Source organism: Pectinophora gossypiella, chromosome 4, assembly GCF_024362695.1.
Source record: "Pectinophora gossypiella chromosome 4, ilPecGoss1.1, whole genome shotgun sequence".
NCBI lineage: Eukaryota > Metazoa > Arthropoda > Insecta > Lepidoptera > Gelechiidae > Pectinophora > Pectinophora gossypiella.
In genome coordinates, this window is record NC_065407.1 from 8,295,651 (window position 1) to 8,318,131 (window position 22,481).

The 22,481-nt window shown below is 35.5% G+C and overlaps 5 protein-coding genes across 8 annotated transcripts; 2 read left to right on the forward strand and 3 right to left on the reverse strand.

Moving 5' to 3' along the window:
- Nucleotides 1-7,717: 7,717 nt before the first annotated feature.
- LOC126366554 (probable dolichyl pyrophosphate Glc1Man9GlcNAc2 alpha-1,3-glucosyltransferase) lies at nt 7,718-11,676 on the reverse strand. 2 transcript variants are annotated; one of them, XM_050009704.1, is made up of 8 exons: nt 11,488-11,676; nt 11,137-11,409; nt 10,903-11,050; nt 10,428-10,670; nt 9,834-9,939; nt 9,406-9,604; nt 9,233-9,319; nt 7,718-8,731 (listed from the first exon to the last, which is right to left on the reverse strand). In XM_050009704.1, the coding sequence occupies exons 1-8, from the start codon at nt 11,544-11,546 to the stop codon at nt 8,269-8,271; spliced, it is 1,578 nt and encodes a 525-aa protein (XP_049865661.1). In that variant the 5' UTR covers nt 11,547-11,676; the 3' UTR covers nt 7,718-8,268. The 2 variants fall into 2 exon arrangements, with proteins under 2 accessions (XP_049865661.1, XP_049865662.1); XM_050009705.1 differs by having other exon boundaries at nt 11,137-11,186; nt 11,634-11,674.
- Nucleotides 11,677-12,005: 329 nt separating this feature from the next.
- On the forward strand, nt 12,006-13,015 carry LOC126366483 (transmembrane protein 60). Its single transcript, XM_050009592.1, has one exon. The coding sequence runs from the start codon at nt 12,370-12,372 to the stop codon at nt 12,775-12,777; it is 408 nt and encodes a 135-aa protein (XP_049865549.1). The 5' UTR covers nt 12,006-12,369; the 3' UTR covers nt 12,778-13,015.
- Nucleotides 12,878-14,467, forward strand: LOC126366482 (uncharacterized). Its single transcript, XM_050009591.1, has 3 exons — nt 12,878-13,214; nt 13,324-13,555; nt 13,694-14,467. Exons 1-3 carry the CDS (start codon nt 13,026-13,028, stop codon nt 13,900-13,902), a joined length of 630 nt encoding a protein of 209 aa, XP_049865548.1. The 5' UTR covers nt 12,878-13,025; the 3' UTR covers nt 13,903-14,467.
- A 232-nt stretch (nt 14,468-14,699) lies between these two features.
- Nucleotides 14,700-18,067, reverse strand: LOC126366481 (anaphase-promoting complex subunit 4). The gene is made up of 6 exons (XM_050009590.1): nt 17,702-18,067; nt 17,452-17,555; nt 17,186-17,377; nt 16,572-17,112; nt 16,226-16,425; nt 14,700-16,045 (listed from the first exon to the last, which is right to left on the reverse strand). The coding sequence occupies exons 1-6, from the start codon at nt 17,808-17,810 to the stop codon at nt 14,855-14,857; spliced, it is 2,337 nt and encodes a 778-aa protein (XP_049865547.1). The 5' UTR covers nt 17,811-18,067; the 3' UTR covers nt 14,700-14,854.
- Nucleotides 18,068-20,968: 2,901 nt separating this feature from the next.
- LOC126366557 (RWD domain-containing protein 2B) lies at nt 20,969-22,415 on the reverse strand. Of its 3 annotated transcripts, none has more exons than XM_050009711.1 (2): nt 22,346-22,415; nt 20,969-22,031 (listed from the first exon to the last, which is right to left on the reverse strand). In XM_050009711.1, exon 2 carries the CDS (start codon nt 21,973-21,975, stop codon nt 21,088-21,090), a length of 888 nt encoding a protein of 295 aa, XP_049865668.1. In that variant the 5' UTR covers nt 21,976-22,031; nt 22,346-22,415; the 3' UTR covers nt 20,969-21,087. The 3 variants fall into 3 exon arrangements, with proteins under 3 accessions (XP_049865668.1, XP_049865667.1, XP_049865666.1); XM_050009710.1 differs by lacking the exon at nt 22,346-22,415 and adding an exon at nt 22,160-22,299; XM_050009709.1 differs by lacking the exon at nt 22,346-22,415 and adding an exon at nt 22,139-22,299.
- Between the last annotated feature and the right edge of the window lie 66 nt (nt 22,416-22,481).

Below are 22,481 nucleotides of genomic sequence, written 5' to 3' on the forward strand. Positions count from 1 at the left end.
ATTTAATTTTATTTTAGTTATATCTTTTATATTTTTATAGAAATGTATTTTTAGGGATTTATTTTTACTTATTTTTAGAATTCATCTTTCTCATGTCATTTGATAAGCATTGTTATTTTTATAAATTATTTTATAAAATTTTTAAAAATATACGTTTAATGAATGAACTTTGGAATTTCGAAACGACTTCTTTATTTACTTATTCTTATTTACCTTCCTGCTCTCTTAGCAATATATTTATGCAATCGATTACGACATTTTACTATAGGTGGTAGGTACCTACCTACCAAAGTAAATATGATTTATAAAAAACAACGTTCTTCATAATTTAATTCACGGACAGAAATGGCATAACTTTGGCTCGGAATATCTATCGAGCATGTTTGTAAGTTGGTAGAATTTACGACATCACTGTAACTTCCGACGCCATTGAGTGAATATAAAGTTATGGTAATGCTACTGCAATGAACTAAAACCTTAAAACTTACAAAATGATCCTTGCTATTACAAATTGTAGACTCTATATAGAGGAAGCAATTATTCTGAAAATGTTTTCGTTTGTCTACAACATCACATTGTAAGTTACATTATAAGTAGACCGTTTCTTTGGCCCTCACATTAAAACAAAAAACGTTTGGTAGCCCACGCTATACATGGTAATACAAACACATTTCATACAATATAAAGTGTCCGTTGCTGAACAAATTAATTCACCCATTTCAACTGAACAAGCAAAAGCATTAATTCGTGTTATCCCGCTTTATTCGTGCGAGGTGAAAATTTATGAAATTGGAGTAAACCGTGTTTTATGAGTTAATTCATCGGATTGGTGCACACCGGTGGTTGCGGGCGGCGCGGGCGCGGCGGCGCGGCGGCCCGATGCGCACTTTGATCATGTTCATTCTGCCATGAGATCTGATGAGCCCGAGATGCAGGGGTTCACGCCGCATTTGTTTACAAAGAACCTCCACAAAAACATCAAAACAACCCTTCCGATGATATCGCGAAATTAAAACAGCTAAGTGTTTTGATCTTCCACTCACCCTCCCCTTTATTACTGTTTTGTTTTTACTTAAATAACTATCTTCCCCTAAAAACAAAAAGAAGCAAATAAGTCATCATCTCCCTAGCGTTATCCCATTTTCACAAGGTCCGCTTACCTAAACTGAAGATTGAAAAAACAAATAAGTAATTCATACTAAGGCAAACATTCTTAGCCCAAAACATTTTGTCTAATAATCCATTGTAAGTACTTATTATGTATATTCAGTGGAGCCGTTGCCGTTGGTAGCCCAGTTGGTAGAACGCTTGCCTCTCACTTTGAAGTCGCAGGTTCGGATCCAGCACAGGCCTAAATCAATGATTGTCGAATTTGTTTTCGTATTCATATTTGGATCATAAATAATTAGCACGTGCCCAGTGGTGAAGGAAAACATCGTGAGGAAACCCACATTCCCGAGAAAAGCATTTTCGGAGGTATGTGACCTAATCTGTATTGGGCTGGTTTTCCCTTCGCGGGTTAGAAGGTCAGACAGGCAGTCCCTTCTGTAAAAAACCGGACCTGTGAAAAATGAGATAATGCTAGGGAGATGATGACTTATATGTATATTCAGTATAAGCAGGTAAAGGCCATCCTTCAAGGGTCAGTAACAAGTCCGAGGGTCGGTAAAGTTCATTGAAACTTCATGTAAACTCATCGCAAGCTATTTAGGATTAAAATGAGTAGCCCTTCATACCCTCGTGATGTCCCTGGGGCAGGGGCATAAACCTAATCTTAATTACAAAGTCCCCACTGTTATGTGACCGGCTAGGGAGCCGGACTGACTCTATCTTACTTGTCCACTGGTCGTAGGAGGTAGCAACAGGTAAATACCTACTTATTTCAATAAACTACTTACACATAACACAGAACAGAAATTAAATTACGTGGAAACAATGTTCACTTCAGGTACCTAGTTATTCAACGCGTAGTACCTTTTAAACACATTTTAAAACATTAGGTACGTTGTATTGGGTTCGGTCAGCGTCCATGGTTAAGTGGTTACAGTGCTCACGATCTGGACGTCATGGTTCGATTCCCGACGGGGACATTGTCAAAAACAGTTTGTGAGACTGTCCTTTGTTTATGACACGGCTGGCTTGAATGACCTGTTCGAAAAAGTAAGATGATTCCGTGCATGGAAGGCACGTTAATCCGCAGGTCCCAGCTATTAGCTGAAAAACACCTCCACCAACTCCCAGTCGAGCATCGTAGTCGAGTATGCTCCATACCTCCTCCGGTTAATTGCTGTTTATGTTAAATGTTGGGTACTTCCATGCTACGCCAGCGTGACCAAAAACACTGGGAAAGATATTTCGCATTCTATTTTTGTTAACATTTTGCACTCGCGTAGCACAAACGCATCACTGAACATAATTTCTAACTCACTGAGCATTCCTACCAATTTTGCACAGGATTTTTTTAAAAGAAATACGTATTTTTGGAACCGGCTTGGTATGATATAATATTTACGTGTTAGTTGTATGTTAACAGCCCTTATTGTAATTGTGTTAACAGGTTTATTGTAAAGTACTCGTTATAAGGTACGTTATTATGTAGGTACCCAATCAAAGTAATGCCTTATATTACGTAAGGTACTTACCTATTTAGAAGTTTTATTCTACAATACTTCTGCTGTACTTATAGTTTTTTATTCTTTCTTGTTAACTTCTTTATGTAGCATTCTCCATCTTTCTCTGTCAGTCTTTTATTGAGTAGGTTTATGTCCACATAGCTATTTCAGAGTAAAATGTTGGTGGAGCCCACATCATAAAAAGTTGTTTTTATTATTTTCCCTAAGAATTTTGCATGCGAGTTCCGAAGGGCTGTGGAAGTGCTGAAGCATGTACTCCACAGATAAAAGCCTAAGTTGATGAGCAATGTCTTAGAAAACACCATTACCACCCGATGCGAGACGTTTTGTAATCACGCCTTAAGAATTTTGACTAAGCGAATAGCAACGCGAACATTATGCACCAGCCCTTGTACTATTATACTGTCAAGTTACTATTTCATTTATCTAGGGTAATTCATCAGATTCACAATTAATTACACAAGCGGATGTATTGGTGTCATACGTTGCTTATGGAATTTGGCAGTGCCATTCATAATGTCAATTAGTCTTACTCGGGCATTACGGTGTTAACTTGGTGCCAAGCTGCCAACGTACGCACAATATCCTGGTGGATTCCCATCGGATATTCCAGGCCTTGACGTCAAAACTCATATCCTAAGGGAGCCGCTTATCTTGATGGAAGTATTTAATATTCAATTCGTAGTTGCTGTAGTAGACACGCGTGCGTCTTACTTAAATCATTAATAGTTTATTAAGACATCATTCAAACTAAGTTATAATAAATGTAATATGTCGTTTGAGTACGTAGGTAGTCATTGAAATGCGTAAGGGTAAGTGGTACCTGCGTACGATCCTCCCACCCGGATTACGATTACGAGCACTAGCGTTCTTCCAAGCCAGCCGCAATAAAGTTCTCGAAACTTGGTTATAGAGGAAAATATCCCTCCGGACTCGTGGTCACACCAGGTTGTCACACCAGTATGACAAACAGGATATTTTTTATTAATAAAATCTGGGGAAATAGAAGAGACTGGGTTTAAGCACGGCCATCTGTTGAGCGCGCTCACGTAGCGGCGGAGCGGCTGTAATCCTTCGGAGCAGTGTTCCATTTACTCCCGGCCATAAACCGCTGATCGCGTAAACTGTTACGTGCCTTACTACTCGTCGATAGGTTCCTAACGTAACGCTGCTGATTTATGTACTTATCCTAGAAATTGATTGAAAACTTCATCGAATCACGCTAAAGAAAGAAAATTCTTGGTCATAACGTTAGACGGATTACTTCTTATTTTCCTTTAGTTTCAAGTCAAATCTAAAAATATTTTAACGTTCTACCAGTCGGCCTTAGGAATTCTTTTAATTACTTAGAACGAAATTTAATAAGCCCGTTAAACATCTCTAAAACGTAAACCTTTAGAAAATTAACGAGATTCTTGTTGGTTGCTATATCTTCACGAGTCATAAACTAAATTAAATTTTTCGTCGACTCGTAAAAAGGAACGTGAAAGCCCCTCCCTCTCCAAGTGGCAAAATGTGAAACAAGGTGAAATAAAGGCTCTAGATGAGCCCAGCATATCTAAAGAATCTCCTAATGAAATGAAAATTCATTGTACTTACCCACCTGCCAGCAAAACGTTTTGGAATTTATGAAAATTCCTCGAAAGACAAATTTTCATGCATTTCCGTAATCAACTCGGCGGCGGCGTCTATCTAAGTACCTGCCTACTTTGTAAAAAAAAAAACAAACAAAAAGACAATCTCAAAAGAGTTAGAAATTCGGACTCCTTTACAAACCCTTCTTATACTTCCATAATAAAATAGGTAAGTACCTAACGAAAGTTTGTCTTCTCCCTGTTAAAAGGCAAATGAAATGCCTACGGCGCCTACGGTCATTTTCATTAAACCATACAGTTAATAAAATGCTGAATCACGAATTTGAATGAGCAACTCCTTCCACTCCATTTCACTTTTATTTTCAAACTTCCAATCCGATGGATCGAGCGATTGAACCTATTACGAATAACTTTAGCTACCAAGTGATGTGTGAACGAGAAAAATATTCAGGGATTTAGTCCTTCCACAGGTAGATATTCAAATTACACAGCGGTTAGAAAACTTTCCAAGGATAAGGACTACGCGGCCTTGTGGGCTATATTAAACGTAAAAGTGTATAGACCTGTTTACTCAGGTACCTACACACATATCTGTAAAAAAATTGGGAAACTTATTTCCTACAATAGATATACTTACTTACAATACAAATATACTTTATTGCACCAAAATAAAAAGAAATAATTACAAAAAAACTCTTAACTAAGACTCTAGACTCTTATACTTAATGGAAGTTTAATAGTTCTCATACCTAATAACAAATTGTTAGGATCGCGTTGCGTTAAGTAGGTAGATACGTCATTACCTGTAGCTTTATTCATTACCTACCCCTTTTGCCACACACAGTAGACCACGGCATGACACGCAGCGCAGCGTGTCAACAGGATCAAATTATAGCGCAATCAATAATAATTTATTATTACCGTCACAAGGTGGTGAACAGCTATCATTACACTGACAATTTGAGGGGAGTTTAACGTTAACGGTAATGACAGAGTCCCCCGCACCCCTTCAAATCTGCGTGTAATCGCCCCCCTCTCGCGCCGTCTTTAGGCCCCGATGAATATTCATACCGCGATCGACGCGCGCCTTCCCTTTATTCACTGTAAACACGTGTACGTGTCCTTTCAAGCCTATCTTGTATTACGTAAATATCCAATTTATTTATCTTAAATGAAAATGTAACATAGCCTATTGTTATGGAGCCAATAAATAGTAGGTATGTATACCGCGATGTAATTTCAAATCGCACGTGTAGGCGTATCTATTACTCATCGTATTCCTATTTGTATCAGTTTCCCATCAAAATGATATTTCATGAAATATGCACGCATGTCACAACTTAGGGCGCAACTTTTTTCTTATTAAAGATTTAGGTATAAGTAAGAGTATACTTTTTATTAAAAGTTCTTTTATCTTTTACTTACAATCAGTGACGTGCCGTTCCCGAGAATGTTCCCATTTTGGGAACGTTCCCAGCAGTAAAAAGGCACAAAACTAATTTAAGAAGAGCTGTATTACCTAACCATTAGGTAGATAAGACCAGAGAACAATTTGGAAAAGCGGCCAGTGGCCTTACCTAGTATTCAAGAGATTTTACAACGAGAACATTCCCACTTTAGGAACACTCCCAGGTACGGCACATTACTGCTTACAACCTTAAAGTCCTAAATATACTTAGCTATAAATCGATTTATAAATAACATTCATCTACCTATATATAGTTTTCCTCGAAAGGTGCACAAATCGTTTATATGAGGAACGCTGTACCTGAAACAGAAATGGCTTTGAATTTGAAAGTTTGAATAAGCGCAGTTTTCACTAATACAGTTGGGTCGACCATTATTAACGGCGATACGAATCACCACGTATCACGTTGGTCTAACAGGAAACCCGGTGGTGTGGGTACTCAATTTATCTTGCGATGGATGTACCTCTGCCTACACCAATTGGGATAAGTCGTGAGCTAATGTTATGTGTGTTTGAATAAGTATATCTACCAAAGGTCTTAGGAGCACTTAAGGAAGTAGGAAACCCAGGAGTGACGTCGAGAACAAAAGGTCGTGACTCTGACAAGGGTGCCGTCAGACCGAGATTCCCAATACTACCCGCGAAAGTAAACAAATCGACTTATGTCAATACTTAATCCTTGCAAAGAAAACGTAACATCCGGAAGAAAATTTATTCCAACTACTTACCTACCTACATTCACACACACATTCACAGTTTGACGTACAATAGAATATTCTTATCGTGTGGGTTGGGTTGTCAGGTGAATTACAAACCTCATCAACAAAAAATCAAAACAGAATAGGGTATTTTTGACTGGGTCAAAGAAAAATGTTAAAATGCTAATCTAGAAATCTTCTATCGTGTGGGTTGTGGAGTACCCACCTCATCAACCCTGGTGCCAGGATTACTATTGAGCCGCCAAAGCCCCCTGATATGGCTCATGTAACGACTACTTACTTACATCTGTAAGTAGTAACCGGGACCAACGGCTTAACGTGCCTTCCGAAGCACGGATCATCTTACTTTCGGACAATCAGGTGATCAGCCTGTAATGTCCTAACTAAACTAGGGATCACAAAGTGATTTTTGTGATATGTCCCCACCGGGAATCGAACCCAGGGTCTCCGGATCGTGACCAGAACTCTCAACCACTGGACCACAGAGGTCGTCTCGAAATAGAAGCAAGTCTAAGAGGATCCAAAATTAAAACACATTTTTTCTTTTTATTTTCGAATTTAAATTAGGTACAAATTGTATTTCCATACAAATTCAATAGATATCTATTTTAATTTTGGTAAAAAGTATCTCATTTGACTAAGTTGTAATATAGCCTATTGTAAATTTTAAAATACAGGTTTGTTCGCTTACGTCACTGTTCTATATTACGCATCTCACAGAATAAATATTATTCTATAACAATCTAGTACTATTCAATTCAACATATATTTTGGCATAGCTTTTTGATCTAATTATTGCACAGTATATGTATAGCCAGCCACGTAATGTATGCGGTGTTTGTTATTGATCTGCTTAATAATAAATCTGATTAAATGAGGCACTTTCCACGTTACGTTCCACGTTAATAATTACCTATTTTCTCATTGCTCGGGTTAATAATTATCCAAAAAATATAATGTAATTATTCTTCTTATTATTATTGTTCTGTTTTTTATGTGTTCTCGCAAATAAATTGATTTGGTTTGATTTGAATAGCAGAGGCATATATAAAAATGATGAGGGACTTTTCAGGCTACGTTCCCCAAAAGTAATGTAGATGGCGCTGTTCAGAGTTGCCTTCTAATTTCATGGATAAAAGACATGTATCTTTTATCTTTATTTTTATTTATTTATTTTTAGGTATAAATGACCCTTGTTATTATATCCAGGCACAACACATCGTCCACCCATTATTATTCTAATAAAAATAAAGAGAAGCAATATAGGCAGCAACATAAATCTATACCATATAATAAATTAAATTATAATAATAATAAATTGTTTATTTTCAAAAGATGTACAGCTTACTTAACATACACATTTACAATTTTACACGGTTTTACATTGTTTCTAAAATATAATAAACCATCGTATCCTAAGCTAAGTTCTTACTTGAGACTTGTGTTATAGGATATATGATAATAACAAATATGTTTATATATTTTTGTACGTTAAATCTGTACAACGCCAACTATATATTTTTGGGCAACATAGCCTGGAAAGATCATTGATGTTACATCCTACCCGATGACTGTCCCAGAAGGAGGGTAATGTTTGTAATTACATAACAACATAAACAGCCTATATATACGTCCCACTGCTGGGCACAGGCCTCCCCTCAATCTAGGGGGGGAATGTTTGTAATATTTATTAATTTATTTTGTAATAACATTCTCATAAACTTTTTAACTTAATGCAAAAATATTAATTGTTTGGAATGTTTATCCATTAGACTAGAAAACAAATATTTCCTTCATCTTCAATTTTTGAATATTCAATTCAAAAAGTACATTGATTTTCTTTCGCTACTTGTCTATTTAACCTTTTTAACCTCTGTATTAGGAGCAATGAAAACTTTGCTAAGATTAAAATTCAAGAAATAATAGTAATAACAGATCCAGAAATACAGTACCCCTAAAGAACAATATACTGATGTGAACATAAGAGGTAAAAAAGGTAATCTCTTATCTAAACCTAAAGTTTTATGAATTGCATTCTCATAAATACATAGCACTAAAAGTCCATAGATGTATAGCGATTCTAGATGCCCCAACATAGGTAGACGTAAGAAGCCACGTCTTTTGCTACCCTTCAACTTCGGGTTTACATACAGCAATGGAATGTTACTAAATGCAATGGCACAATGCGTTAATAGCATAAATATCTTGATTGACAGAAGATTCTTAGGGTAAAGAAGAGGGAACAGTGAATAATGTCCCACCGTAGAGATAATAAGAAACAGTTTTCCATCCACATCTCCCAAAACAGCAAGGAAACTGAAACAAAATGGAACAATTTAAAAAAAAATTTAGTTCTAAAAGTATTCACTTGTGGCGCCACCAGTATAACTTTGATTACAATTTACATCTCGAAAATGTGGCATTTGACTAGATTATTTTACTAAGAAATAGTCAACTTGTATTCGATTTATGAATGAAGGTTTATGTGGGTTTATAACCATTTTTCGTCGATTTCTGAGGTCGTAAAAAGAAATGTGGACCAAATTTACAAAACCCCTTTACATATAAATTATTATATCTCATCATCAGCCCATTAACGTCCCCACTGCTGGGGCACGGGCCTTCCCTATGGATGGATAGGGAGATCGGGCCTTAAACCATCACGCGGGCCCAGTGCGGAGTGATGGTTATTAACGACTGCTAATGCAGCCGGGACCAACGGCTTAACGTGCCTTCCGGAGCACGGAGGAGCTGGAGATGATTTTTTTTTGCGGTCAGAAATTGTTATATCTAATTATATTGAAATGGGTAAATTACCTGAGCGGTATTAGAATCATTAGGATGGCTTTCTCATGCACATGCCAACTAAACATAAACGAACATGTTGCACAGACAACTAAACACCTGAAAAATATTAAAAAGTTGTAAATAAAGTTTAGAATGTAAAATATATAAGTATTAAGATCAACTTAGATAGTCCAATATTTTACCTCACAAAGCTCAAAGTCCTGTACCTCCTGTCAGCTCCAAGGTGCCACAACTTGACTAATGCTGGGATCATGGACGCTATTGTCAAAATAAATGTTAGACTCGGCTTTATAGATGGCAACACTGCATGCTCATATTCCTGTACTAGTCCGCCAGTCATAGCTGCTTCAGTCTTAGCAATGGCAATACCAAACCTAGGCACTGAAAACAAAAAATATGACTTTAATAAATATGTCATCATCATCAGGCCTCATGGTTTTTTCCAGATGATTTATACAGTGTCTTGGTGGTACTTTTTTCATAACTACATAAGGCAATGCGAAAGTGGCAAGGTCTACCACATGCTCCGCAGATGTAGTCAGTGGCAGGTGGTCCCAATAAACAATTATAAATAACTACATTATGCTTTTTTCTTAAAAAATGTACTCACATACTATTTGCAAAGCTTTATCCCCAAAGTTGTAAAGAGCCCAAAAGTTTGGTGCCCAATAGGCATGGCATAGACCTCTTTTGAATGGAAACAGTCTTGACAATATCTGAAAATGCAATAGATGAAGTTATCTTCTTTCTGCAAAGTTTTTATATTATCACACTAGTTTATAACAAAGAAGAAATATTTATAAAATTGTCATTTACAATAAGTAATATGAAAAATGAGCAAAGGTTGGTGGTAGGACTAGCAAAGAAAGACCTAGAAGGATGTACATTAACCAAATTGGAGAAGTATGAAATTAGAAATGTTTCAGTATGATCTACTCTGAACCGGCGTGTGTGTATGCAACAATTGATGAATGTGGAGGAAGCAAGAGAAGTGTGTCAGGATTGAAGCAAATGGAATACCATAGTCTCTGCTTACCCTGGTGGGAAATAGGTGTTAGTTTAAGTATGTAATATGAAAAATACCAAAACCAAAGCCAAAAATAAAATCAAACACCAAAGCATTATAATATTATTGATGCTATACTCCACCATTACATTTACATGAAATAAACTGAACATTTATAATTAAAAATGTATTTATTACCTGTGGCAAATGTTTATAGAAAGGTCCAAAAGACAATGCAAATACAGTAACCACAGTGACACCGAGTTTGATAAGGTTTGTGATAGAGAAGGAATACCATGGAGTATGGATTCCATCAGGGGATGACACCGTGAAACAGTAAGCTCTGAGCAGATGCACAACATATACTGGTGCCACATACAAGTAGATGTGCTTTAAATTCAGTAGCACAGCAAACCATACTGCTGCTTGTAGGTAATTTGACTGAAAAAAAAAACATTTTGTAAATTAGTTATAACAGAAATTACATTATTTAGAAGGTAGTATAGTATCCTGCTAAACTTTATATAAGTTTTTAGTATATGCTTTAAAAAAAAAAAAAATTATTTCCACATAAGTGTTTATAAGAATTTTTGGCTAAATTCAAGTCTCAATAGGTACCTAACTTGCTTACATATAAGTTAATTTAAAATATTAAGAACAAGCTCATACTTACTCTTATCATATTTGATATTGAGAACAACAAAAAACTGTACAGAAATCCATTATATTGGAAATGTATGTGATCAACCATCAGCAAACCTGGGTTTGAGACCAACAGTATAAATACAAGGAGTTTCCCATTGCTTATAAGATCTGAACAACTGAAATTGATGAATTAATTGATTCATTAGAAAATTACATTACATTGTTCATAAGCATCAGAATGATAGTACTTAAAAATGATCACCTTTTTACACTAAGGATATAAAAAAAATCCAGTACAATCACAGAGAGCCTCTGGAACAATACAGTCATGTTCGAATCATAATTCAAATTAGTAAGGTGCAACATTTGCGGGTCAAACCACTTCGCCACATGGGATAACCCATACTCCAACCAAGCGAAGAATGGTGGGTAATCCAGTGTCCATTCTGAAGTAGTGTCGTAATACCACTGATCAATTGTAAGATTGTGTGTGACTGCCAACCAATTCCTGTGGACCTCGAAGTCTGTAGAGCGGCTAAAAGTAAACAAATATCAAAAATGTATCAAAACTATGTTAAAGTTTCACGTTAACGTTATAATTTATTGAACTTACTAGAGTGGTATGAAAAAGAATTTGACTGCCGTCATTATCACCGCTATTTGTGTAATCATTTTTACCTCAGGGAAATATGTTTATTTATATATATTGGCGGTGCCGGTGTGTGGCAAAAATATTAATTTTATTTATCTACCACTTACATCAGCTGTGTGAAAATGACAATTCATTGACAGCCGGCCGGCACGGCATTGCCAGCAGCAGTCAAGGTAAAATAACCGTATTCACAAACCGAACACATTGTTATATTCTACTATGAAATGCAATAAGCAGTACGAGCATTCTAGTTTTCGCCTTATTTAGACGAAAACTAAAAAATCAGAAGTACGTACGTATTATTTCCCCATTTGCCATCAGATTCTGGTACACCTATACCAAAGTTTTTAGGAAATTCCCCAAAGTTTGACAGCCAATCCTCACAAAATTGGTATTAGGTAGGTATAATACTCTTTGTGGGAATGTTAATTTCTATAGGCAACCCTGGCACGTATTGCAAAAAAAAAAAGTATTTTTAACTAGGTTCTCTTAGTAGTCTGTGGTATTTAATTTATCTGCATAGGTACCTATTTATACTTCGAAATCCATAAAAAATCTGGAAAAAGCAAGCAACGTAAAAGTTTCAAAGCTTATGGACGATAAATCTTGCTTGGTTGCCGCGGCGATTAACTAATTAATAAATTAAATAACCTGAAAAGATACTAAAATCATACTACTGTTCGAGGTTCTGCCGTATAAATGAATCGAGCAGTAGATAGTGTTATAGTGAAAGAAAACATGTCACAAATGCAACCGCAACATAAACAACACAATGCCATTAACTGATATTTGGTGCATATCCTAATTTATCGAGACTAATTAAGAAACCAAGTTGTTTATAACATGGCGATCTTGCACAGAGCACTCTTCACCTGGTTCATTTTCTTAGTGTTTTTAATATTGCTATGTCTCAGACTTGAATCAAGAACTCATTGGAATTGGTTTATTGTTTTTATACCAATGTGGGTATACGATAGCATTCTATTGATATACGTGCTATTTCACATGGTGTCTCACTGTAGAAATGGCATTGAGAGATTTCGAGGCACCATCAACAAACATGTGTGGTATATTGCTGCTATCGGGCTGAAAATGGCAGCACAAATCATAATTTGTATAAAGCTGGAGTATACTAAGGTAAATCTGCCTATATATGTGGTGATGACCCCTATATGGATGCTACTACCTGTTCTCTGTGTAGAAGTGTTTATGCACCTAATAAAACATTCAAGTGGAAGCAGCTGGTACTGATTGCCACAAGAGTTGTTGGTATAACAAAACAACGCCCACCTGACACCTTATTAACCATCTATATACCTTGAACTATTATAAACACAACATGTGACATCGGTGGGTTATAGATAATTTTAAACTTGGCACTGCTCAGTATGTTTGCATTATGTCAAAAACGTTAGTGTGTGCTAAAAACCTTGGTGATATAACTATTCCATCAAAATAGAATAAACAGTGAATAACCATCGTTGAACGTGGAACAGCTGATGGCAGCACCTATCAATATAACCGAGGTACCGGTGGGGAGCCGAGTCGTGCTTAATTGCGACAGCAATGATGACGGCCACAACTTTATGTATTGGATTATTGATTCCAACCAGGTGATTGGCCCTGCTAATCCTTATGATGCCAGGAAATATAAATTTGAAATTTTATCGGGAAAATTACACATTGATGTAAGTGTATACCTATTATATAAAATATTTTGTTACATAACATTATATTCTCTGTGCTAGTATCTTAAATTCTGGATTGATCAATTTAAGTTTGAAATTTAATTTTCAGAATGTATCTCCCAATGAGTCTGGGTCCTACATGTGTGTCTCCAAAGAGTTAGAAAAAGGAGCATACAATGTGAGAGAAGTAGAAATGATAGTAAAAGGAGCATTTTCTACTATGGATGCTGTGAAACTGGTTGCCATTGTTATGTCCATTATTGTAATAATAAGCTGTGCTGTGATATATTATCGTTTAAAGAAGGAATGGAGTAAATATGATGGAAGAACAGTTGTTCCAGGTATCAAATATATATTCTATGAAAATTATTCTTACACTATGTCTATAGGTTACTACATCCAGTGAAGTGGAATGGAGCGAAATTTGTTTATTTCATTATACTAACTGTCCTCTTACTATAACTTGATTATTTTTACAGTTGATGAAGAAGATGAGGAAGTGGAAGGAGATGAAATATACAACCGTACTACAACCAACATTAGCCAGCAAGCAGCATCAGTTCCAGGCCCAAGTAGGAACCAGTCTTCAGAACATCTACTCTATGGTATTGATAATCAAGGGCTTGACACCGACTTCAACTCAGTGTTTGAAAACATCCAGATAAAATCGCCTCCTAGTTTAATTTAAATCAAGAATCATGCCAACAAAATGGAGTCATATAATTTCAAGACATAATTAGAATAATAAATTACCATACACAAATTATTTATGTGATAGACAGGTAATGTACATAAATATTTATAAGGTAAAATTCATTTTTACATTTTGGTAAAGTTTATTGTTATGCTATACATTGTTTTGTATTCTATGCTATATATCTGAGTATGTTGGAATTCCAACCATAATAGAAGAAATAAAGAACCAAAGGCCAAATACCAAGCTAGAGAACACCAGCAGCAGACTCAAAGAAAGAACATTCCATTGATATAGAGGACAGAAACAGGGGCCATGTAATCACAGGGTTATAATCACCCACATATATACACTAAAACACCTGCTTGTGGTTGCCCAACTGAGCAATCACAAGTAGCTCGAAATTGGGGAGAAAAAAATATCTGATCAGATTCTAATTATATCTACACTGAACTGAACAATAACTACACTGAACAATGTTTGAAGAATATATATAATTGCTATTGTCGCAAAATGTACATACGTGAATGTTTTATAAATAGAAGCTGCTGGCAAAGATCCACATTCTCAAAATAAATGATGCATGGTTTATTAAACTTAAGAGAACATTTTACTACTACTATTTGTAGCAATACAAGCAATATGTTAACTTTTAGCTACACAAAAATATGTATATTCGCCGCCAAATCAGTACGTGTATGTTTTGTAAAATAGCATTTTGTATGTATGGACTTATTGTTATGAAATTTTATATTGCTGTAAATAGTTTAGAATATAGATAATAAATAAGGTTCACTTAAAAATAGTTTTATTAAGGTATTTAGGTTACAGTAAATAAAAGCTAGATAGTAATTGATGAGGAGGAGGTGTATACTATACCTCTGCCTACCTCTTCGGGGATACAGGCGTGATACAATGTTTCCAATATAAATATTTAACTAAAGTCTTAGGCAGGAGTAACTTGATCGTCGCTCTTGTTGGCTTGTGATTGTGGGGTCACATCTAAGGTGTCATCTTCTTCATCATCGCCATCAACTTCCATTTCAAATACTCTCACTTTCCTATAGCTTTTCGCTAACACCACCGCAACTTTCCTACCACCTGACACTGCGATACGGTAGCCATCCATTTTGTCGAGAATCTTTGTTACTCCTTGATCCAACAATGGTGATATGTCCCTTCTGCTTATTTTATCAGTAAATACACAAGATTTCGATTTTATGTTGAACTGGGCTGAATTATCCACAGCAATTTTCAGTGGCAGTTGAATGAATATAGAACTGTCACTATTATTTGGGTGACTGGTTAGTACGGACAGGTATTCTGAAGAATAGAACTGCAGATCTAGAACAGCAATGTGTTCCTCATTCAGCAAGTCATTCCCAGTATCTTGTACTAAACATGGAGAAAAATAGTACTTGGTGGCTGTTGAATTACAAGCTTTTTCTTTAATATCTACAGACAAAAAGCATAAACCATCATGTCCTGCAGTAGTATTAACAAATGACAACATGAATCTTCGTTGTGTTGCATCAAATATTTGAGATACCCTTAAATTGTTTTGAAGGTCATCAGACTTATTTTCATAGCATCTAATATTAAACAGTATCGAAAAATATTTCCCAACATCCTTTTCTGTAACATCAAATACCTTATTTATGGCATTTTTCAGAAATTTCTGTTGTTGCACCAGTGAGAAACTTCTGAACTCTGCCATTGAAAATATAGTGTCACTATCCTTAACCAAGCAGGGATTTTCCTTTAGGAACTTATGCCAAGGATTGTCTTCATCATCTGGTAAGATTGTTAAGTCTTGATCTTGTAAATATTGGCCTAATCTTTCTAAGTTGAATTTGACTGGTTTCTCTGATGTACTTTCTGTGCCCTCTGTTTGAACATTGTCAAAATTGTACAAAAACTCTGCAATATGGGTAAGATCTTGTTGTGTTATTTTGACTATTTCACTGGGAGTCTGTTCATCTAGAAGGCGAACTATTACAACAAACAACCATCTGAAAAATGCCTTGTAGTTGCGCATTGAGGAATCGATCACTTGTTGGAGCTCTAGGCATTTATTTAAAAATGCGCAACAAGCTCTTATTGCTTCTGTTACAGTTGTTTCTTCAAGGCCCAAAATCTGAAAAGGTAAAATAAACTGTCAAATGCCTGTGATCTCTGGGGTAGGGTGGCCAAACTCATAAGTAATTAGAAGACAACTAGAAGGTTTTTAATACAACTTTGAATACTAAGTTCAAAAATAACTATATGGTTGGTCACAAGTAATCAGCTCATGGCCGATGATATAATAACTAAATACCTTGTATCTGTCAGGAACCCTTGTGAGGCCTCTTAGTTCAGCAAGATAATAGGTCAGACTCTGACCAACAATATTGAGCTGCTTCAAAACCAGTTTTTGTATTGTTGAGTAACTTAGTTCAACAGAACTGCCAAACTTCTTGAGTCCTTTAGCAGTTAATTCTTGTAGTAAGAACAGTTCCAGTTCATCTGATGGTACACCTGGAAAAATACAATACTTCATAAATGTAATTAACAATAAATAGATAATCACTTTTGACTAAGTATAAAATTATATTCAATATTTAATTTGTTATTCAAAATAATTACACACAGTCACATATTGCACGTAGGAATTGTATACCAACCTAACATAAGCAACTCCAACAAATCTGCCGAGACCCCTCCCTCAGGGACTGAAGCAGCATAGTAAGCCATTTTGGTATCCATTTCCAATAAAATATGCTCCCAGGCCTCAGTTATTGAAGTCATGGTCTGATCAAGATAGGACACCAAGTGGACAACCTGGCCATGTCTGTTTGCCACCACAAACATTTCTTCAGCATAAGCTGACAACACACTGGTATTTATTAGAGACACAAACACATTATTAGTGCTCCTGTCTAAATAACAAACTTGCATCAGGCTGAAATCATTAGACAGACAGATATCAAGTACTTTATATTCACCACATTCGTCTTTAGCAACCTGTGCAAGGTGAATTGTTCCATAAGGATATCTTCCAAAGATGCTCATGTAGATGTACCCAGTTCCATAGCCAACTATCAACATATTCAGTTGTGTAGGTTCTTGAATCTCTTTCAAATCTTTCACATTGTCCTCTGGGCTGGGGTTCTTGAATCCACTGCTGAGTGAAGGGGGTTTTTGTAAGAAAATTGAAGGATCGTCCTGTAATTCAAATTTTAAAATTATTAATTGTTTTGAGAGAAAGAAATATGTAGTATTTAATTTGACTACTTACATAAATATTATACTCTGTGGCACTTTCCAAATTCCCTTCTCGCACAGCCCAAGTGACACATGTAATACCATAGTGTTTAGTATCATCAAACTCCTCAGACTTTTCCAATTCCAAGTCATATTTATCAAGAACCTCTTTGTCTTCAATATCCACTATGTAAACACTGCCAGAGCTATAACCAATCGCCAGTGCCTAAAAACATTAAGTAGGTTACTTAAGATATCCAACAATAACTAACAAAAAGACAGATTATTTCATTAATGTACCTTTCCGTCAGGGCGCCATGCCATAGCTCGAACAGTAACATTTTCTTTTGGTGGAGGCAGATTCCATACTTTCTGCCAATGAAGCCTGTGTACTTGTACTTCACCTTAAATATAATAGGATTATTAAAAAATGACTTAATTGAGGGGAGGTCTGTGCCCAGCAGTGGGACGTATATAGGCTATTTATGTATGTTATGACTTAATTAAATTATCTTTTACTTTACCTACTTTTACTATTTTATAAACAAACCTTTAAAATTGCTTATGGCCAGTAAGTCTAGTCTGTTGCTCCAAACCATGTGCTCTACCTGATTAGCAACATGTCTCTCCTCCATTTGGCGCATTCCACAATGATACATTTTTGCTAGCTATATTAACAACAAAACATTGGCAAATTCTGCTATCAATTGATATCATAAATAACGGACAATTTATTATCACTTCATGCAGCCAGCCGGTTCATTAATCTTCTGTCAACAGCTTTACGCGATTTGTTTTCTTTATAATTAAATATTTTTATCCAAAACGAAATAGGAAGGACATAGAAATAAATAACGTATGAATGAACTTCAGTTTTCAGCCACAGCACCACAGACTAGTAAGAGATACTACGTATCACAGCACGGCTGACGCAATCTCATAAAAAAGTTTTTGGCTTATAAGAGGCGGGGGATATGTCAACCGCGTCCCTCACGCACCCAACTTCAACCCCACTAGGTATGATCAGATCAATAACGATATTCATGATTGCATGGGCTTTTGTTGCGATTTCCGATATCGTCTTCGATGAAGTAAATCGTTAACGATCTTGATATACTCTATCGATTCGTCGTTGCGATCGGTCTGAAGCGACGGATCGTACAGACGAATCGTACCTACCGTATATGGGCCCCTTTATGGCCATCCAATGAAAAGCCGATGACGTAAGTGTTACCATTAAATTGGTATCTCCAACAAAGGACGTAAAGTTTACTACTGAAAATTAAATGAATTACTGACTAATATAATATATTTATTACTGTTACTTGTCACATACATACAAATCATTAAAACTGTAAGTAAACCTTTTATTAAAAATTCATAATTGCCTTACAAAGTAATTAAAAACATGGTCATGGGTAATTTATTTTTTTGAAAATGTTAGCTGTCACTTTTGAGCATACCTTGGTTTTCTTATACCATGAACCCCAACGACAATGAGAGCTCAGTGACATTAACTTTTTTTTTTGTTATAATGTTAATCGCCGTTCGGTGCGCACACGTTTTTTCACCAGAAGTTTTCGTGACATTTTTCTGTGTTACTTCATTATATTTATAAGTGCTTCGAGTCAAGCCTTGCATCGATATTATACAGTGACAATATCCAGAAGTTTCATCGTGTTTTCGAGCTTAGAGATACATTAACCTTGTGACTCTTTTTGTTCGTGATGATAAAATTTTTCGATTCACGTATTATATTTGCTATAAATAAGTGGTGCAAGTGCAACATTATAAATATACTTGTAAAGGACACCTGTGGATTGAAAGTTGAATTATGCGACTGTCAAAGATACCAGAAAAACATTTATAAAATTTAAAAATAAATGTTAAAAATACAAAATATATTGTTTTATTTAATAATCCAAATACGTAAGACGAACCCTTTTCAGCTACGAAAAGTTATCCTCCCTCATAAACATAAAGCGTATTATCCGAGTGAAATTGGCAGAATTAACTTATTGTCTTTGCATTTCTCTAAGGCCCAGAAATCATAAAAAAATAGAATTAATCAAAAACTACTAGATGCCAAATTCAATTTTACCCCGTCTATAACCTGACAAAAATATCTATGGAAGTGGGTCTGATGCGTAGTATCTTCTTTTAATCTGTAGTGTTTTCTATTAGTCTGTGTCTGTGACGACAGGCAAACCAAAATACTTGGTAGGGATGGCGATTCATTCCAAAAAAGATCGATTTTTAAATCGATTCGAATCGTGACCTGATGAATCGATCCACAAAAAAATCGAGATCTAAAATATCGATTTCCAAAAAATCGATCTTTTTTCCAATTTTCTATTACAATATAAACAGTCACTTAGTCAAAAAACGAACAAACAACAATTTGTTGTCAACAAACAAATTAATCGAATGATGTGATGACGCAATCACAGAACAGATAAAAAAAGTCACTCAGTCATTATAAACGTAACTTTTTTCTATTGAAAAGAAGTGAGGCGAAGGAAACTAAACACACAGCCATCTCGTAAGTTTTTGAGTAATTAACCAGCAGCACTCTTGTAATACGGGCACCTACAACTAATTGTATGGTTAATACAAAAACAAAAAAAATCGAATGTCGATTTTAAAGGGTGATGTATCGATCCAATGAATCGATCCAGTACTACATATCGATTTAAAAAATCGATTTTCTTGGCTCGAAAAATCGATTTTTCGATTAATCGATCTCAGATCGCCATCTCTAATACTTGGTCCTTGGCACAGACCAGTCCTTGGTGACAGTCTGTGAGCCACAGGCCACAGCCGGTCGGCCAATGCCAAGGACCGCCAATGCGGTCGGCTGATTGACAATTTTTTCCGGCTATGGCCTTAGAGCTTTTTAAGCCTCTGACTGGTCTTTGGTGGGTAGTTCTTGATCACCGGAAGCCAAGTAAAAGATTTTCTATTTTTGCGTTTACGGTTGACTTCCGATGTTTAGTTTTTAGCCGCTATTTCTTTAGCTAGAGAAAAAATAAACTACTTCATAAGGAAAAGAATATGAATTTGGATGATTTTACTTTATGCCGGACGATTTTAATGCTATGCTAAAAGAATATACCTGATTCACCACGAATAGCACTCAGAAATAATGTAGTTTTCTATCGGTGAAAGAATTCTAAATTGGTTCAGTAGTTCCAGAACCTTTACAAACAAAGTTTACAAACAAACAATCTCATAACATCTCTTTATTATTAGCGTAGATCAAATGTGGGTCACTTGAGGAATTCGTGCCCGCCCCATTAAGCAGGACGGACGTGATTTCATTTATGTACAAACATTATTTAAATGAAGCGAATTAAGAAACTTAGTTTTGCAATAAAAAACACGAATGTGGCACCCATAAATACTCCATTTGATGAGAGGGGTGGACGGACAACCTGTGCCCATCAGTATATTTAAAATGATTTCTTACTGTTGCTGAAGCTTAACAAAAAATTGAATATTTTATATACCTATAGTGAGCAGCTGTGGTACCCCAGTTGGACGCTTGCCGCTCACTTTGAGGTCGCAGGTTCGAATCCAGAACAGGGCTAAACCAATGATTGTCGAATTTATATTTGGATCATAAATGATTATCACATGCTCAGCAGTGAAAAAAAAAACATAGTGAGGAAACCCACATTCTCGGAAATGCATTTTCGGAGCTATGTGACCTCACATAATTATATATTGGGCTGGTTTTCCTTTGATCATAAATAATGTAAATATCGGGCAAGAAAATGAAGTTCAAAGATAGATAAACTAAAATAAATAAATGTGATTATGGTAGAAAATGTGTTTAGTATTATTCCTTTAAACAAAGAAACAACAGAATTAAACAGAAAAATTGCACTTATCTAGACTTAAAACTATGTATTAAGTTGATAAGCATTGCTTCTGTCAATCATCACAACACAATCCGAAAAAATCATTGAATGATTGATTTAGTCCACGCTCTTCCATAAACTTTGAGAAGCTACTCATATCTGCATGTTTACTATGTCTTGATGATGGATTTTGAAAACTTATTTCTTCAAATTTATCAAATTTTTGCTGTTGTTTTTGTTCAGATAATTCAAAAACTTCAGTTTTCCTTATTATAATTTTCTTCCAACACATTGATTTTATATCCTTCCACCATTCTTTACAATCTGCAGAAGTTCCTTCAATACACACTATACCAGGTTTGCCCGGTAAACAAAATCCAGTCAAATGCAATTCTTTAGCTAACTTAACAATCTCTTCCCTTTTCCTCTTATTATAAATGTGATGAGAATATATCCACAACCTTACAAATTTTTCATCTAGAGGTTCCGTTTCATCTTTATTTTGTGGTAAAGGTTTACTAGCCTTAGTTTGATTACTTATAAAAATATATATATTTTCTTGAAGCCATGATATTGCTGTGTATATACACACTTCTCCATAATAGTTGCTTTTAAGATGATCAGACAGTTCTGTATTTAAAGCTGTCTCTTGCTGACGATTTAGTTGATTGCATCTCACAAAAATATCAGGTTCCTCAGATGGATAAAAGCCAGGCAAATTAATGCAAACTTCTAGTTTCAACCCATTTTGTATCAAGTTAATGGTAAAATCCAAATTATTTGGAGTATATTCTGACTTGCACTCTAAATAATTCTGAATGTCATCTAAGACATTATTGTCAGTTAATACAATTTCACCATTATTAGGGTACATTGACTTCAATAATTCAAATTCACTTAGTTGTTGTGATAAACAGTCAACAATTTTATCTCTCAAAGACTCATCTAAGTTTAAAGTCATTTTAGATTGTAGGTAAATCTTGGACGATTAACTTCGACGTGTAAAGTAAATATAACCTGAAACGTTAAAATGTTAATTAGATATTTATCACTTATACAAATAATTTTATTGTTATACTTAGTTAGAGCCAATATTATTAAAAGATCGGAGGTGTTTCATTTACTTTGATTATAATACACATTACAATTTCATGTAAAAACAGCTGAATGTACAGGAATAAATTAATTATTTCCACTTTATAATTATCATTATTTTCTTTAGCTCACTATCTATAGTTAGTTCCACAGACTACTAAGAGAGAACCTAGTTTAGTTCTTATTTATCTTTTTTGAGTACCTACCTACCTTATACCTATCTTTCTGTCAGTCACCTGTCAGTCCAGTCCACAGACCAAGTAGAGATGAGGTAGAGATGCTACGCACAAAGACCTTTGGCTACGCATTTCAGTCAGTCAATCTGTCAGCACCGTCAAGAGCAACAAGAGGCTATTGGAGTGTTGCCCGATA

What these genes read in the sequence shown, in the direction of transcription:
- LOC126366557 (XM_050009711.1), bottom strand. Translation starts at nt 21,975, where the DNA reads ATGACTTTAAACTTAGATGAGTCTTTGAGAGATAAAATTGTTGACTGT.
- LOC126366482 (XM_050009591.1), top strand. Translation starts at nt 13,026, where the DNA reads ATGGCAGCACCTATCAATATAACCGAGGTACCGGTGGGGAGCCGAGTC. An exon ending in CGGGAAAATTACACATTGAT is followed by an intron (nt 13,215 to 13,323) that starts GTAAGTGTATAC and finishes TTTAATTTTCAG; the next exon opens with AATGTATCTCCCAATGAGTC. An exon ending in TGGAAGAACAGTTGTTCCAG is followed by an intron (nt 13,556 to 13,693) that starts GTATCAAATATA and finishes TTATTTTTACAG; the next exon opens with TTGATGAAGAAGATGAGGAA.
- LOC126366483 (XM_050009592.1), top strand. Translation starts at nt 12,370, where the DNA reads ATGGCGATCTTGCACAGAGCACTCTTCACCTGGTTCATTTTCTTAGTG.
- LOC126366481 (XM_050009590.1), bottom strand. Translation starts at nt 17,810, where the DNA reads ATGTATCATTGTGGAATGCGCCAAATGGAGGAGAGACATGTTGCTAAT. An exon ending in CATGGCGCCCTGACGGAAAG is followed by an intron (nt 17,378 to 17,451) that starts GTACATTAATGA and finishes TAATGTTTTTAG; the next exon opens with GCACTGGCGATTGGTTATAG. An exon ending in CCACAGAGTATAATATTTAT is followed by an intron (nt 17,113 to 17,185) that starts GTAAGTAGTCAA and finishes TTTGAATTACAG; the next exon opens with GACGATCCTTCAATTTTCTT.
- LOC126366554 (XM_050009704.1), bottom strand. Translation starts at nt 11,546, where the DNA reads ATGATTACACAAATAGCGGTGATAATGACGGCAGTCAAATTCTTTTTC. An exon ending in CAATATCAAATATGATAAGA is followed by an intron (nt 10,671 to 10,902) that starts GTAAGTATGAGC and finishes TTTTTTTTTCAG; the next exon opens with TCAAATTACCTACAAGCAGC. An exon ending in AGGACTTTGAGCTTTGTGAG is followed by an intron (nt 9,320 to 9,405) that starts GTAAAATATTGG and finishes AATATTTTTCAG; the next exon opens with GTGTTTAGTTGTCTGTGCAA.